We start from the raw sequence: 16,744 nt of genomic DNA, 5'->3' as shown, positions 1-16,744 counted from the left end.
TATTTGTGCTTACTTATGGGCAAAAAAGCATGTATATATTTTAAGTTTTGGTACAATTAAAGATCACTAAAATTTTAACACCCAGGAGCAACTTTGCTTGATTCTGTAGCCTTTTGTGTTTTAAACTGACAGTTTTGAGTTTTGCTGCTTTTTGAAATAAGAAATCAACTGCAGAAACTTACTGCATTTTCTTCTTTTCTGTTAAATGTTGTCAGAAAATATTTTTTCCTACACTATTCTGAAAAAAAATTGCATTTTGCCTGCTCTGTTTTCCCTTTCTCTTTTTGCATGGCATTTTGGAACTGAAAGGAATCAGAATCAGATCAAGAACAAGAAGAAGAGGTAATGTTGCTCTAACAGCATTTATTGCTTATGCACACTAACTAAAATACAACTAACAGATATAGCTTGGAAGATCAAGTCTGTAGTGAAACAGGCAGATGAATCATTAGCTCATTGCTGCTAAAATAATGGGGAGGAGCGCATTTAAAAGGATCTTGCACAGGCTCACTTTTGGGATTTACTGAGTTTAACTTGCCCTACGTTAAAGTTTTGCTGATTCAGATGCACTGGTTTTAGAGGTATATAATAGTTCATCTTGTTTTCAAAATAGTTTCTTAATAATTTTAAAATTATTTTTCCCAGGAAAAAGCCATACAAGTGCATTTCTTTCATTTGTGTTTTTGTGCAGCACAAAAAAAGGGGAAATGGGATTGATTTTTCTGATTCTGAGAACCATCCTGCATCTTAAAAATAACTATTCAGAGCCAGTGGCTCATTGGCATAGTGTACTTTTATTGACCCCTAAGCACAGTCTGAATACGCTTCCTCTAGTTAGTGGTGGTGGGTGGGGGGTATGGAGGCAGAGGAACAGACCTAAATCCAACAATTACCTCCTATCAGCGAGTTCCCGGCTGCCGTGAGGAGTCCGCAACCAGATTGCAGTTGAAAGCACTACCTGTCTATCTGAAAGGGCTGAAAACCTTGTCCATTTTTACACCCAGTGGACTGGATCTTACAGATTTCTGGGTTGGATAATAACATCCAGTACAGAATCAGTGTTAATCCAGAAGTTACGAGAGAGTTTACCCGAAGTTAAAGGTCTAGAGTTTTCATCTTTAGCATAAACTGAATTGCATCTTAGTGGAGGAATGTGGCCAACTCCCCTTACATTCCCAGCCCCAGTCTGGCAGTTGTAGATGTTTCTGAAGGTCTGACCTCTACATGAATGAGTAACATTAGAAAAGCACCACCACATTTTGATGATGTTCAGCTGTTGGAAACAAGTAAGAGGGAGAATAGCCTTCTCTCCAGCAACGGACGTCTTTTCCATGCACTGCAAAACAGAGGTCGGAAGTTTTGTTGCATGGATTGCAGCTTCATATTATCATTGCAAAAATATTTACCACTCTTGTTTCAGTGCTGAAATATAGGCACAGTCAAGTGAAAACATGGCTGAAGTTTTTAACCTAATTCCCACTACATTCATTCAGAAATTAACATTTCTTATCAGGTGATCATTCAATTCTTATCAGGTGATCATTCAATTTTATACAAAGAGCACAAAATTAATTCTTCTGGCCTCTATAATGCTGTCTGTGCACTCCCGGTAAAGTCCCCAAAAGTTGTTTCTAACAAATCTATGCTCTAGAAAAGCAATGTAAAGGATATTGGAAAATTATTTTTCCAAACATTGATTACTTCTAATGTTTTTATGTAAGAAACTAAAGCACAAAAAGATAGGGTCACTGGTGGGTAAGAATACCATCCATTTAAAGTTATTTCTTTGTTTATTTCATTCATTTTTATGTTAATAATATTAATTAGTGTGCTGACATAATTCCAGACTGATTTTGTGGAACTTACGGGAATTAGAGTATCCCAGGGATCCTGGGTTACCATGCAGAGCAATCTGTGAATTAGAGGAATTCACACCATACTGCATCTGTAATACACACTGCTAAGTGTGAGGTTTAAAAATGTGACCCTAAAGGATTGCAAGGCATGTATGAACACGTAGGTGATTTACTTGTATTCATTTTGAGTTTATGGAAAAGCAAGAATTACTAGCATCTTAACTGAGATAATACATTGCATTTATCTTTATAAAGAATACTTCTAAACAAGTAAAACTTTTTCAACACTCACTAAAAACTGTCTTGAGGGCTTTAACATACACAGTATATTATATCAACACTGCTGCATAGCCAGTTTTTGATTCCTCAGCGTTATCCTACCACCACAAGTTTGTTTGGAAATTAAATGTTTACTGCTAATTCTGTCTTTGCATAATTTTGCATATCCAAGTTTACACAATAAATCTGTTTTTTTGGTTGTGGGGACAAACAATTGTGCCAGCAGAACTGGAAAAAAGTCAAACTACAAGGCAACTTGCAGCATTTGCTTCTTGAGTTCTCATAGTCTGCCATTGCTTTTTTTTTTTTTGATGTAGCTTTTTCAGTCTATACCCAAATACGCTCTGAAAAAGTCAGGAAGATGGCCCCCGAGGGCTGTCACTGCTTCCATTTAGAGGTATCAGTAGCTATTAGGGACATCTTACTGCCCAAGGCCAGACTTGAAGTCTGCAGTAATCTCTGCACCTGATTTTCATCATCACAAAGCACAGAGGCAAAAATGCATAACATGATCTCAGAATGAATATGTACAATGAAACTCTGTGCAAAGCATACTGGTTGCCTTCCAGATGGGAGATGTGCCTTCAGATGACAATATTGGACTTTTTTGCTTTAGATAAGAAGAAATAAATTAAGAACAACACAACAATATATACCCAGTAATGCGAAAGTCTGGGTCCTCCATAGCGCTAGCTACATTTAAAGAAAATACATTGCAACATTTAGCATCTACTATTTACTATAACTATAGCAAAGGAACCATTTTCCTTTCATTAGCAACACTATATAAATTAAGCCATGCTTTTACCGCTATTTTAAATACATTCTTGGTTCCCTCTAAGTCAATGAATCTGTGTGTCGCCATACGTCTAGTGGATTTGACTCAACCTGTAGTAGTTCACTAGTGACTTTATATATATTGATTATATTGGAATTTTTAAATTTTCCCCTTTTTTCTCCTCCAGGTTGATATGACTTCAGAAAAAAGTAAGATTTTTATTTTTTACGTGGTATAATGCAGTTTGTATGAAAGATTGTTAAGACTAAAGATAAGCATGAAAGAGAGCTAAGCTTTAACTGCTGTTGCTAATAACATCAATATTTTAAAAATGTAACAGAAACCAATTTAATACGAAAGCAGTTATTCAATTAAATACATTTTAATGTATAATTTAACAAGTAATACAGTTTAAAACAGTTCATCTAAGCATTTACTTTCCTTTGACATCTCTAGTGATTGATCCCGCTATTGCTATTTTGCTTGTATGGATGCTCATACCTCCATTTTTTGTTTTGTCCATTTGTTGATACATATTGTTGCCTCATATTTAGAGATAAATGACAGTATCATTTTTAATGAAAATGTAATTAATGCTGCAATATATTTCATTGAATTCATGAAATAACAAGCATGCAAAAAAGTGATACTGTCCAAAGTAATCAGGCTGTTTAACCCTCCTTCCCTCCCCTCCCTTTACTGTGGTGAAATATGACTGGAAATATGACTGTTAAGCTTGGTACAGCATAGTTACCCTTTGTATATACAGAATCAACACATTATTAGAAACAGAGAGTGAGTGGTTCACAAGGCCAAAGATCTCCTTTAGTGAAGATGCCAATCAAACAAATCTATATTCAGTCTGAAGAGTATATAATTTAATAAGAACTGCTTTCAAATGCAGTGATTTCTTAAATCTGTTTAGGAAAAGAATGACTTCTGTCTTGTTTCCAGTTTAAAGTGCAATATCTTGCCTTTTTTCTACATTTCATTTTGAATGTTATTTATTCTTGATGTACTATGTACATGTTTTAATTGAAAAGACAACAGCACCATGATCCTGAAGATCAAAAGGATGATCATTCCCCTATAACCTTTGTCTAAAGTAGAAATGCTTCATCAGGAGAATAAAAGACATCAGGGTTACAAAATCACTGATAACATGGTGGGAAATAGTATTCACCACGTTTAACAACATTATTAGTAACAGATTTTTGCTCTAATTCATTATTATTTATATCAGGGTGACCAATAATCAAAATGGAAAAAAACCACCATAGTATAGCCAGCAGAACGGAATTTCTCCTGCCCCATGACTCACCTTGGCCATGGGAAATTGGAGGTGAATTCAATAGAACAGTAAAACATATAAATGAAAAAGGACTTGAATGCTCTCTCTGCCAAATAGTTATTTACTCAGTGCAGTACACCTGCCCTACGGAAGGTGGATAAGATGCAGGTTTGGTGAGGTTGCTCAGCTGTGGCTGTCACTGACTCATCTAAATTCGACATAGTGTAGAGCTGGAATTTTTAGTGATTCTTACACTGAATGAATGAAAATACCAGTCACATAGCAATTTAGTTTTGCTACTTCTTCCTTTGGCTTAATGGCAAATTAGATTGAGAATTGTGTAGAAGAGAGTGAGAGAGAGATGCTGTTCCCAGGAATCATTTAATATATACTTAACAAACAGGAAAGAGACCAACAAGTCCCTCCCTAAAGACGCCCGAGATGGCTCAGATCATGATATCCAAATTGCTGGAAAATATACTTAAAACCAAGCAACTTATTTTCAGGCAGTTAGTTCAGTACCCTTACACTTCTGCTAATGGTCTCCTTTAGTCTAAGTAACTTTTAAGTGCAATAAGATAAAATACAAGTGACCAATTTTTTTGCCCAGTAGCGGTACTGTTAAGAACTAGGACTCACATGTGTATGTCCTCGGTTTGGGAATAATTACTTACATAAAAGGAAATGGATTTGTGAGACAATGCAGAAAATCTCACCCGTGTCAAAATACTGCACTAGACAGCTCATGCTAAAACCTGCAGAACCATAGGACCCAACTTTTCAGGACCAAAATCACCTCCAGCAATCTGGTTATAACTGATGTACAGCACAAACATTCAGCATTCATTACATAGAAGAAAATAGTGTAGCAAAGAGGATATTTTTACAAAGAAATACAGATAATTAAATATTGATTAGGTTCTCCTTATTTGCCTTACTACTTGGACTTCTAGACTGGAGTACAGAAATGTGTCAAGTTTTGTGTGATGTGCTACCTTTAAAAGCAAAATGTACAAATATAATTTCTAAGCATTGCATTCTATTCATAACTCGCTTCAGTCCTCGCATGTTTCATTCTGTTCAATATGCATTTTCTAGTAGCCCTTCCTGAAATTAAATATTCCCAGCAGGCAGTTATGGCATAATGGGAATTACTTACATACAACTTACTATATATTGATTGCAAAGATCAGAAAAATATTTCACCACAGTATGTTTTATAATATTTTCATGTATCTTTAATTTATATGATTAATTTTAAAGCTATTGTTTTTAACCAAAGCTACATACCCAGCAGCATTTGCAACACCTTTGCTTTGCATGGAAATAACTTGCCTTACATAAATTGTATGTATGTGTCTAGTGTGACTGTCTCTGATTTTTGGTTGCCATACATTACATTTTTTAAACTTTGAAATCACTTCTAAGTTCATTCACAGTTTTTCTTATTACCTCTCTTTTCCCCTCTGTCTTCTCTTCCCTCAGTCGAATCATTAGTTGTCAATGAGGATGCTCCAAGGAAAGGACCATGCCTCTTAAAACAAAAGAATGTTTGTTTCATTGTTTAGGTGTGAAATCCCCTTAGATGAAATGCCGGTTTGCAGCTGATTCAGATCTCTACATATTTGATCATATTTTAGATTACTGCAGAATTATTTTTTATTTTGGTCATTAAGAAAAAAAAAATCATGTTAACCCAACGTTATTCTGACAGTTTGCTAACACTGGCTTTCTCTTAGAGGAAATCGACTTTCAATCAGTTCTAATGCTTTCCCCCTTTTTTCTTGTTTATTTTTATTTGAACATTGATCTGTAACATCTGAACAATCTTGAGATGCCTTTGTGTAACTTCACTGTGTTTCTTCTGTATTTATTTTAAATTTTGTTGTTTGGTTTGTTTGTTTTTTTTCCTATTTTTTTTCCAGTGGTGTCCTGATTTGGTTTGTTGCAGCTTTGATAATGTATGTGTGGTTGTGCTATGTTGATACAGTTAAGCAAGTTATTTCCTGCCATTTTCCTTTTCAGTTTTGGTTTGGTTTTGTTTTTTTTCCCCCTGTTAGCTTTGCTTTGCTCTTGTACCCTCAGATTTTGTGGATCCACCATTCCCAGCCCATTTTGTTGACCTTCCTACCACTGCAACCAAAGACTGTCATTATCAGTCCTGATTACATTTTCCAATCTCTATTTTTGATTTCCGTTTTACTTTCAATGTTTTTCATTCGCATCAAAGATGACGAGACAGAGTCTACAGAAACATCTATCCTGAAAAGCCATCTGGTTAATGAAGTCCCTGTGCTAGCCAGTCCAGACCTGTTGTCTGAAGTTTCTGAGATGAAACAAGATTTGATCAAAATGACTGCCATCTTGACAACTGACCCTTCTGATAAATCAGGCTCCATTAAAGTGAAAGATCTTGGTAAACCCACTGAAGAAGAGCCAGGAGAGCCTTTTGAAATAGTTGAAAGAGTGAAAGAAGACTTAGAAAAAGTAAATGAAATTCTAAGAGGTGGTTCCTATACCAGAGAAGAACATGTTTCGCAGAAGTCCCTTTCCAGACAAGAATTTGTAGAGGAAGAATGGGTCATTGTCAGTGATGATGAAATTGAAGAGGCCAGAAGAAATGCTCCTTTAGAAGTCACTGAACCTACCTGTGTAGAAGTCAGGGTAGACGAAGGGACAACAAAAATGGAGAAGCCAGACATGACAGGAGCGGTAGATTACCTTACAGAGGATTTAAAAACATATGTCTCTCTTCATGAGGTACAGCCACAAGGCTTACAAGAAGACTTAGTAGAAGAGAGATTTGAAGCTGTAGTAATAAGCAGGGATTCTGAAAAAGAAGGACAAAAATCAACAACCGAAACAAGTCCACAGGAGGAACACAAGCCAGCCTTAGAATTGAAAAAGCCGGTTAGGACAAAATTGAGAGACAAGCAAAAACAAAAGGAAGGCAAGATGCACATCAGTGAAGAAAAACCAAGACTAACAAAGCCCACTTCAGACGTGTCACTAGGTGGAGAACCTGGCTTAACACCAACAGCTGCTCCTGAGGCTAAAGCTGTATCCCCTGTTATAGAGGAAACTCCTATTGGCTCAATAAAAGATAAAGTTAAAGCTCTTCAGAAACGAGTGGAAGATGAACAAAAAATACGGTCAAAACTACCTGTCAGAGTTCAAACAAGAGAAGGCACTGCTGAAAAGGCTTCTAAAAAGCCAGTACAAGTCAAAAAACCAGTAGCACACAAAGCACAACCACCTGTTTCACCTTCTTCTAAGACAGAAAGACTTGAAGAGACCATGTCCGTTCGTGAACTGATGAAAGCCTTCCAGTCAGGTCAAGACCCATCCAAGAATATATCTGGACTGTTTGAGCACAAATCTGTCAAACAGAAGCAACAGCCCCCTGAGAAGGAAACAACCCGGAGAAAAACCACTACTCCACAGAGTGAAACGAGGCAAGTATCAAGCCACAAGACAGACAAACAGAAGGACAAACAAAGCACGATATTAAAAGCAGAGAAAGAGCCACAATCAAAAAAAGGAAAGTTGCAAATTTCTACAGTCAAAATTACAAAAAAAACTGTGGGTAAAGACCAGGTAAAAGAGCAGAGTAGCAAAAAACCAGCTGAACCTCTTCCTCCAGTATTTGATGATGAAAGAGCCAAAGATACAACAGTTGTGAAGGGCAGGACTTCTGATGACCAAGGAGATACTGACTTCCAAATCAGCCCGGACAGAAAAACCTCAACAGACTTTTCAGATGTAATTAAAGAAGAACTGGAGGATAATGACAAATATCAACAGTTCCGACACCTTTCAGTGACAGAGGAAGGAGAGCTTAACCTGGAGCAAGTACTGACCAGTCCTTTCAGTGTTGCTTTCCCCACAGAGTATGTGAAAGACGGATTCCTTCCTGCTCTTTCTTTGCAAAGTGCTGCTTTTGAGGGGAGCTCAGAGAGCCTTAAACACGAAGGCGTGGCTGATTCTCCAGGTAGCCTACTTGACGGAACCCCTCAGATCAGCTCTGAGGACAGTTATAAGCATGAGGGTCTGGCAGAGACTCCAGAAACGAGCCCTGAAAGCCTTTCATTCTCACCGAAGAAAACCGATGTGCAAATTGAAGAAGCTAAAGCACACACAACAGCAGAAACGTGTTCTCGGAAGGAACTCTCTCCAAAGGAAGATAAAAAAGGTATTACTGAAAAACAGCTAGATGCTGTTTCTGAGACTAGCAAGTCTCATTCTGAGCATGTGTCAGAAGAGCTTGTACCTACAGCCTCTGAAGAAGAGGCTGATAAACCTAAAGAAAGTAGCTCAGCTTCCATTATGAAAGATATTAGCAGGGATAAAGAATCCAAAACCACTGCACATTTAACTAAGTCTTCTGAAACACATGACACAGCTTTAGAGAAAGAAAAAGATATAACCTGTGAACGCCGTGCTGTCGTTAGAAGTCCCCAGAAATTGGAACTTTCACTTGCTAGCCATGATAGTGAAAGCTTTAGCCCAGTTGCAGATGACTCTTTGGCTATAAGTCATAAAGACTCACTGGAAGCAAGCCCAGTGCTAGAAGACAATTCATCACACAAAACGCCTGATTCTTTGGAGCCCAGTCCTATGAAAGAGTCTCCCTGCCGCGATTCTCTTGAAAGTAGCCCTGTAGAACAAACAGTGAAGGCTGGTATTTTGGGGCAGGGTCCTCTTCAGCCCGTTCTTAGCAAAGGAGAAACCTACCCAGAGCTGGCGTCGGTGCGTTCCAGGATTCTCCGTGACCCTGAGGGAAGTGCTGATGATGACAGTCTAGAGCAAACATCCCTCATGGAGAGTTCAGGGAAAAGTCCTCTTTCACCTGAAACTCCTAGTTCTGAAGAAATTAGCTACGAAATTACACCTAAGACAGCAGACTCACAGGCACTGTCAAACATACCGAAGTCAGCCATGATCCCTGAAGTCAATGAAGACGCAGAGGATGATTCAGAAGGTGAACCAAAGAAGAGGTTTACCCCAGAAGAGGAGATGTTTAAAATGGTGACCAAAATTAAAACATTTGATGAGTTAGAACAAGAAGCAAAGCAGAAAAGAGATTACAAAAAGGATTGTAAGCAAGATGAATCTTCTGTAGATGCTGATTCAGAAGCTGCATGTGAAGCTGAAGAATCAGAGTCAACAGCTGTAAAAGAAAGAGATATACCTACAGTGGTGACACCTGCAGCTGAATCTAGAAAAAGTTCTTCCTCTTCAGAAAGTGAGCCGGAATTGACTCAGCTGAAAAAAGAAGCCGACTCAGGCCTCTTAATGGAGCCTGTGATCCGAGTGCAGCCACCCTCACCATTACCATCCAGCATCGACTCCAGTTCTAGCCCTGATGAAGGTTTTCAACCCATTGATTCAAAACAGTGCTCTTCCAGGGTAGGTGCAATTAAAGCAGAACAGGATGAGCCAACGGAAGATGACAAAAAGGAACCATGTACCCTTAGGGGCAGCTGTAAGGCTTCCACAAGAGAATCAGGCACTTGTCATTCTGATGGTTGTGTATCAGCAGAAACCAGTGAATCAAAATGTGACAGTACAGATGACAGTGAGACAGTTAGTCCCAATGCCCCAGTGACAGGATTTGGTGGTACTCTGTATCATTCCATTGGTGACAGTTCTCAAAAAGAAGTTCATGCCGAGTCTTCACTAACTCCACCACAATGCGATACTACTGAAAAAGATGTCAAAACCACTGCACTGTTACCACACACAGATCTCATTGCTACGGGAGCTGTGTCTGATGAAGTAGGTGATCGTTCTTGTGGACACAGTACCATTGAGTACTCTGTACCACAAGGTTGCAAACTGGCTGAAGATGATACCACTGACTGTTCTGCTTTGGGGAAAGCAGATACAGGTTTTGAAACATCTCAAAGAGGTATTTGTGCAGAGGAACCCTTAACAGAGAATTCATCCCTTACCACTGAAACAGTAGAACCTGAAAGTTGTGTAGCAGATGCTGCTGAAAGTAGTGCTCCTTACATAGTAAGCCCTTATGAAAATGTGTCCTCTGAACATTTCTTTACTGACTCTGAAAGTAAGGGAGGAGCTGGCAGAAGTCTGCTATCTAGGGAAGACTATTCTGTTGAAGAAGGAAGAGATCAGACTAGTGAAGCTTTACTTAGCAGAGACACACGTAGTGAACATCACTCTTCAGAGGAAGTAGATAAGGAAACAGAGCCACAACCAGAGGATGCACTTCAGAAAACATCACAAGGGTCTTCAGCATCAGATTCCACAAAATTTGCTGAATCTGCCTTTGAGGATGAAACAGAGAAATTGATCAGTCAAGTTGTCATCACTAAAACTGATGTGGATTCTGACATGTGGAGTGAAATACGTGAAGATGATGAAGCTTTTGAAGCTCGGGTGAAAGAGGAGGAACAGAAGATATTTGGGTTGATGGTAGACAGGCGATCACAAGGCACAACACCTGATACCACACCAGCCAGAACACCCACCGAAGAAGGGACGCCACTTAGTGAACAAAATCCTTTTCTTTTCCAGGAAGGAAAGTTGTTTGAAATGACTAGAAGTGGAGCCATTGACATGACCAAAAGGAACTATCCAGAGGAAAGTTTTCACTTCTTCCAAATGGGGCAGCAGCCCCAGGAAGAAGTTTCTTTGTCTGAAGAAATGAAAGAAGCAGCAGAGGTGGTATCTTCTGAGCTGAAAAGCTCACCAGATCCATTTTCACCCTCAGAATTGGAGGACTCAGATATACAAGAAAAAGATACATTGAAATATTCACTCCCAGCATCTGAGCCTAGTGATAAATCAGAAGAAATGACAGTTGAAGGTGTCAGCATAGGCACCACAAAAGCAGATCTTAAATCCAGAATTCCGATTAAAATGGGTATTTCAGCTTCTTCAAAATCACCAAAGAAAGAAACTGCTGCCTCTGAAGCTGAGCCCTTCTGCAGAACAGAGACTGACACGGTCGATAGCAGTCAGGTGCCTTGCCCTATCTCTCCAGAGCAGTCTGTAGTAGAAGATGAATTAGATTTTTCCAAAGTCACTAGATTTGTTTCTTCTGAACGGGGTGATGAGTCCCCAGACTCTTCACCAGAAGAACAGAGATCTGTGATTGAAATCCCTACTGCTCTAATGGAGACAGTGCCTTCTTGTGAAAGCAAATCCAAAATTCCTGTCCGAACGGCTGCTGCTGCATTGCAGTCATTGCAACAATGGGAAAACGAGAGTCTTCCTACAGACGGCTTCCTAGACAGTTCGCAGTTTGAAGGAAAAGACGACCAAGCAAAACCAAAGTCTAAAATACCTGTCAAAACAGCTTCGCAAAAAGCTGAACAATACACACACACAGACACATCTGTCCGCAAGCTAGAGTCACCAAAAGCTCTTGACATGACAAGCAAACTACCTATGAAACAAGATAACCGAAGTAAATCTGAATCTGATAGCAGCATTCCCATGGACCCAAAGACTAAACGTTCAATCAAAGCTAGGAGTTACGCAGAGGCAGAAGCAGAGACCAGGGAGAGGGAGAGAGAGATGAAGCTTGAGCTAGACTCAGATGAGGCAACAACAGCAAGACCCAAGGTATTTTCATCACGGCTGCCAGTTAAAAGCAGAAGCACTACAGCCTCCCGCAGTGCTTACAGTCCCACAAAAGAAAGTAAGGATCATTTTTTTGACCTTTACAAAAACTCCATAGAATTCTTTGAAGAAATTAGTGATGAAGCTTCTAAATTAGTGGAAAGACTCACGCAGTCAGAGAGAGAACAAGAATTAGTTTCAGATGATGAGAGCAGTAGCGCCCTAGAAGTTTCAGTAATTGAAAATGTGCCATCCAGTGAGACCCAGCAGTCAGTTCCTGAAGACATCTTTGACACCAGACCCATTTGGGATGAGTCTGTAGAGACTCAGATTGAACGTATCCCTGATGAAAATGTCCATGACCATACTGAAGGTATTTGACAACAACTGGGATTCCCTGTGCGACGCATGTCATGAATTAAACTTTTTGTTGTTTTATTTTTGTTTGTTTGATTTCTTTGGTGTGTGTGTGTATGTATGTATACACGTGTAATGTGTGTGGTATTTTCTTTTAAGCTTTTGGTGGTTGTTGTGCACTTTTTTCCCCTGTGAGTTGTGTTTGTTTTTTGTGTCGTGTCTGTGTTTTTCTTGTCTATGAAAAAAATCTCAAGATTGCAAACCATGAATGCTTATGGGAAGTGTTACCTTAAGAAATTAAAACACTTCTAAAACTATGTATTGTCTTACCATCAAACTATCGCTCAGGTCATGTACATTTTGGCTTTTGGTTTTCCCTGGCCCTATTCTTAGCTATTATTTTTTACTAAAAATCAAATATTTGGGCACTGATTGAAACTGAGACAGGCAAATCCATTTTCTTTTGAGTTGTTACACAAAGAAATCTGCAGTGTTTGGTTTGGGTTCTGGTGTTTGGTTTTCCTCTCACCTACTTGTCTACTACTTCTGAGTAGCCATGATGGAAATCCAGCAGCTAAAATGAAACATGCAAATATCATTAACCTTAAGCAATTTTCTGAATCTCAGATATTGCAATCCATGTGTGTATTCAGGGAAAACCGAAACTCAAATTCTGCCATCCTCAGATTAGCTTTGGGGATGGGAGGAACTGTCAGTCTCACTGTTACTGATGTAAGTGAAGACTGGCGAGTGAACATCTGATTTTCCCTTGCCTTCATTGTAAGTATTTTATATCACTCCCTAGTTGAAATAGTCAAAGGCACTTAAATTAACAATATCTCAAATAGAAACAATAATACGAAGCGCAGTATGGACTGTTTGAATAAACTTTCCCTACTACAGGAAGAACATAATTACAAGCACCAGTCTGGATAGATTTTTTCAACCTTGGCATTGACTAAGGAGGCGTGGAAAACTATGGCTCTTGACTTAAACTCTTCAATTTAATGTCAGAATGAAGTTTTACAATAAAATTCTTGGCCCAAATAGGCACAGTGGGCACTTCAGTTCTCGTTTAGATTTTCATGTGAACGCCTGATTTTCAAATGGAAAAGGCAAATAGTCCTGTGCTTTTTGGAAAAACGAACAAGCAAGTGAGCTAGCTTTGTTTTTTTTTTTTTTTAACCTGGTGATTTACAAGCCTCACTTTATTTGTAACAGTCTCTCTACATTAGATTACTGCAATTAGAAAAAAAAGCACTTTCCCTTCTTGGCCTATATCACCTATGGAAATGGTTCTTAAGTTGTAAAAGGCAACTTGTGGCTCTCTTTGACCTTTAGATCAACAGGATGATCAGGAAAGGACAGAGGAAAGGCTGGCCCATATTGCTGATCATCTTGGATTCAGCTGGACAGGTAAAATGCATGTTTTCTACTCCAGAGAGAAAACTGGAGCATTCCTCACTGTTTTCCTGATTCTTTCAAATGATTTCCTGATCATCTGAAGATGTTTTATAGAAATATTTTAGTAGCTGTCTTTTGGTATTTATCCCTAGAGCGGTACCATACTCCTGAAAATACACAAGACTCTAGGAGTTAAAGAAGAGTTGTATTTCGGAGAAAAAAAATGTTAACTCCTTGATAGTGAAGATTGTGCTCTATACTGTTTTTATAAGCACCTTCAGAGTATATACAAAATATCACTGGTACTTCTGCTTAATGTTACTCACCTCTTCCTTTCCTGTCCTCTGTTTCAATCTACAGAGAAGACTCGGAGCATATATCACTCATTCCAACATGGATTATCTTGAAATCAGTAGAACTTGGACCTGCGCAATATAATAGATTAGGAATATGCTGAAAATTTTATATAAATAAATAGACAATTAAGAACACAAAACTAGAAATAAATGGATGTTCAAAAAAGTAGACATTAATGTTTCATAGTATTTTAGAGAGGGTGGGCACCTGCATAAATATTCCTGTCTTAGATTATAGTAAAGATGACTGTGTCAAATGTTACCTTGGGGGATAAACTAGTAGTTGTTTTTTGTTCAAACTTATTTGTCTACGTAAGATTTTAATCTAATGTATAGTTACTGTATATTTGTTGAAATTTACACTTAACAAGCCAGCCTGGAAATAAGTTTATCTTGGGCTTTGGGGGTTAGGGTTCCCTCTGCCTTTTTAAAAAATGACACCCTCCAAATCATGTTCATGCCATTATAGTGATAATGGAACAGAGTATGAATCCTTCTTTGTGAAAGAAGTAGAAATCTGGACACCAGCAATACCAGTAGGAGTCTCATATTTTCTCCCTGGCTTTATCTCATTTGATGACCTGCTTCAAGAGCTGCATCTTAGTTAGTGAAGGCAAGAAAGCTGCTCCTCATTCTGGGCACAATAAAGACATTACAGGCTATTAAACCATTTCTCTTTTCCAGGCTGCAGTCTATGCTATATCAGAAAGACATCAGTTATTCTTAGTTTCACATCTTTGGTTTTCAACTGTGATTCATGGACATTTACTTTTCTGTAAATGAAAAAGGTCCAGGGGAGTGGTAGTATTGTGCTTTAATCTAGCCCCTATGAAATGCCATTACTTAAATGAATTCTTTTACTAGTTTGTAATCCGCTTTGCTGTAGGGAAGAAGAAAAAAGACATCTTTACAGACATGGATTTCTTTTTCAGAGCTCGCAAGAGAACTGGATTTCACAGAAGAGCAAATTCACCAGATCCGAATTGAAAATCCTAATTCACTTCAAGACCAGAGCCACGCACTTCTCAAATACTGGCTTGAAAGGGATGGGAAACATGCAACAGGTTTATTTCCAGTTATAGTACTTATAACTGTCCCCAATTTACTAGTTAAGGCAACAAATGTATGTTATAATCACAAAAAGAAAATTAAGGTCAAAATTACGCTATAGTAAGAATGTCCATAGGTTGTACTTCCATCTTTTTTAAGCTTCTCTGTATAATATGGCATATCATAGAATCCTCAGAGAAAATAGTGTAATCATGTTCATTCAGAGGGCAAGACAGAACATCTTACAGCAAAGTAAGGGTGGAAAACCACTGAGGCCTCTTTTTCCTAAACCGAAAAATATTTGGGGAAATAAATTGGTTAAAGGAAAAAAACAAAAGTAGTGGTAATTTCATAGGCAGCCCTTCAGTTAATTTTAGATTTTACATAGCAGTGCATCTAAATGCATCTGTATTTTACACAGAATATTGTATTGCTCATTACCCTATATATCTCCCCATTATATGGAAAATAGAAGGGAGAGGGCATGTGAAATCATTAACTCAGCTACATGATGTTGTTCTAATGCCACAGATACAAATCTTACCCAATGTCTTACAAAAATCAACCGAATGGATATTGTTCACCTAATGGAGACCAGCGGCATAGACTCCATGCAGGTCCACGGCACTCGCACGTATGCAGAAATTGAACAAACAATAGGACTGGACCACAGTGAAGGTAAATGGCTCCTGATCCAGGTTTTCTCTCTAAGCACTAGCTTCTGTTCTGAAATGTTTGAGTACGATAATCTGTTAGCTCTTATGACTGAGCACTAGAATCTAATTTTGAAGACATGGGCAGTACAGATGAACGCAAACGTGACATCGCATGAGTCGCTACTTCACCAGGTACAAGATCTCTGCATTAGCTGATTCTTATAAACCAAATGAAGGAAAGTTCAGTTAGAAAATCAAATTTGCAGGACGGAAATTTGCAGAAACTACTGCAAATACTTACACCCAGTGTACTGGTGTTTTTTTGCTTATACAAGTACTCCCATAACAGTTAAGAAGGTCGCATTAGGATTTCACCACAATTTGTAGAAGGAAAACTACTTCATGCTTTGGAAAAACTTTTGGATACAAGTATCCAGGATATTTATAATTCTGCTATGCTACTGTTGGATTTCTTAAGTTTGAAGTCCAGTAGATTAGATCAATGGTTGTAAACTAAAGACACACCTCCAAATTATATGAAATAAAATTCTTTTTGGGAAGTGATACTTTTACATCCTTAACTAAATATTGAACTAGTAGCTTGATAAAATGTCCCAGCTTTAAGATAATGTAGAAATAGAAGGTTGTTTGCTATAATTAGCATTCAAATATCACAACTGATTAGTTTAAGAACGTTAACCTCAATGTTCAGCATAAGTGGTTATGTTTTCCTCCAAGCTATTCTTTGGATTTCCACAGGTTCCTAGTGAATGTGGTCAGTAAGGAAAACAAAAGCTCAAGCTTGTGGCTTGGAGCCTGTGCAACAGAAATGCATATGTTATTTTACATTTTTTTTTTTCAGAATTAGAACACTCATTTTGAGATCAGGGGTAGGGAGCGCGGGGATTTGTTTATATGCTTTGAAGCACTTAAATTAACTAGTTCTTTCTTAGCCCTGTATTAATTTCTCTGTCCATACTTGTGTAGTTATTTTTCCCATAAGCAGATGGATGGGGTAAGGGGGAAGTCACTAAAACCTGTCCTAGTCTGCTGGAAAAAACTGTTATGAAACTTCTTTCATACTTTGAAGGTTTCAAGATTGATTACTGTAGGTAAATTTCTGAGTA

The 16,744-nt window shown here is 38.2% G+C and overlaps 1 protein-coding gene and 1 long non-coding RNA gene across 52 annotated transcripts in view; one reads left to right on the top strand and one right to left on the bottom strand.

The window, feature by feature from the left end:
• Positions 1 to 14,076, bottom strand: part of LOC139827845 (uncharacterized) — a 48,005-nt gene extending 33,929 nt beyond the window's left edge. For both annotated transcript variants that reach the window (XR_011738912.1, XR_011738911.1), the window contains exon 1: positions 13,882 to 14,076. This is a non-coding gene — a long non-coding RNA (uncharacterized lncRNA). The remainder of the gene's footprint in view (positions 1 to 13,881) is intronic.
• The window catches only part of ANK2 (ankyrin 2), a 366,844-nt gene that overhangs the window by 335,363 nt on the left and 14,737 nt on the right, over positions 1 to 16,744 (top strand). For 20 of the 50 annotated variants that reach the window (XM_071808170.1, XM_071808169.1, XM_071808166.1 and 17 more), the window contains 5 exons: positions 310 to 342; positions 3,101 to 3,122; positions 13,493 to 13,567; positions 14,844 to 14,975; positions 15,493 to 15,639. In XM_071808170.1, the coding sequence (XP_071664271.1) occupies positions 310 to 342; positions 3,101 to 3,122; positions 13,493 to 13,567; positions 14,844 to 14,975; positions 15,493 to 15,639 (409 nt within the window). Of the gene's footprint in view, positions 1 to 309; positions 343 to 3,100; positions 3,123 to 6,434; positions 12,168 to 13,492; positions 13,568 to 14,843; positions 14,976 to 15,492; positions 15,640 to 16,744 lie in introns of all 50 variants that reach the window. The other 30 variants (XM_071808135.1, XM_071808142.1, XM_071808141.1 and 27 more) reach the window with 4 other exon arrangements.

The sequence above is a fragment of the Patagioenas fasciata genome, chromosome 4, assembly GCF_037038585.1.
Source record: "Patagioenas fasciata isolate bPatFas1 chromosome 4, bPatFas1.hap1, whole genome shotgun sequence".
Lineage (NCBI taxonomy): Eukaryota > Metazoa > Chordata > Aves > Columbiformes > Columbidae > Patagioenas > Patagioenas fasciata.
This window is presented reverse-complemented; position numbering and strand designations above follow the sequence as displayed.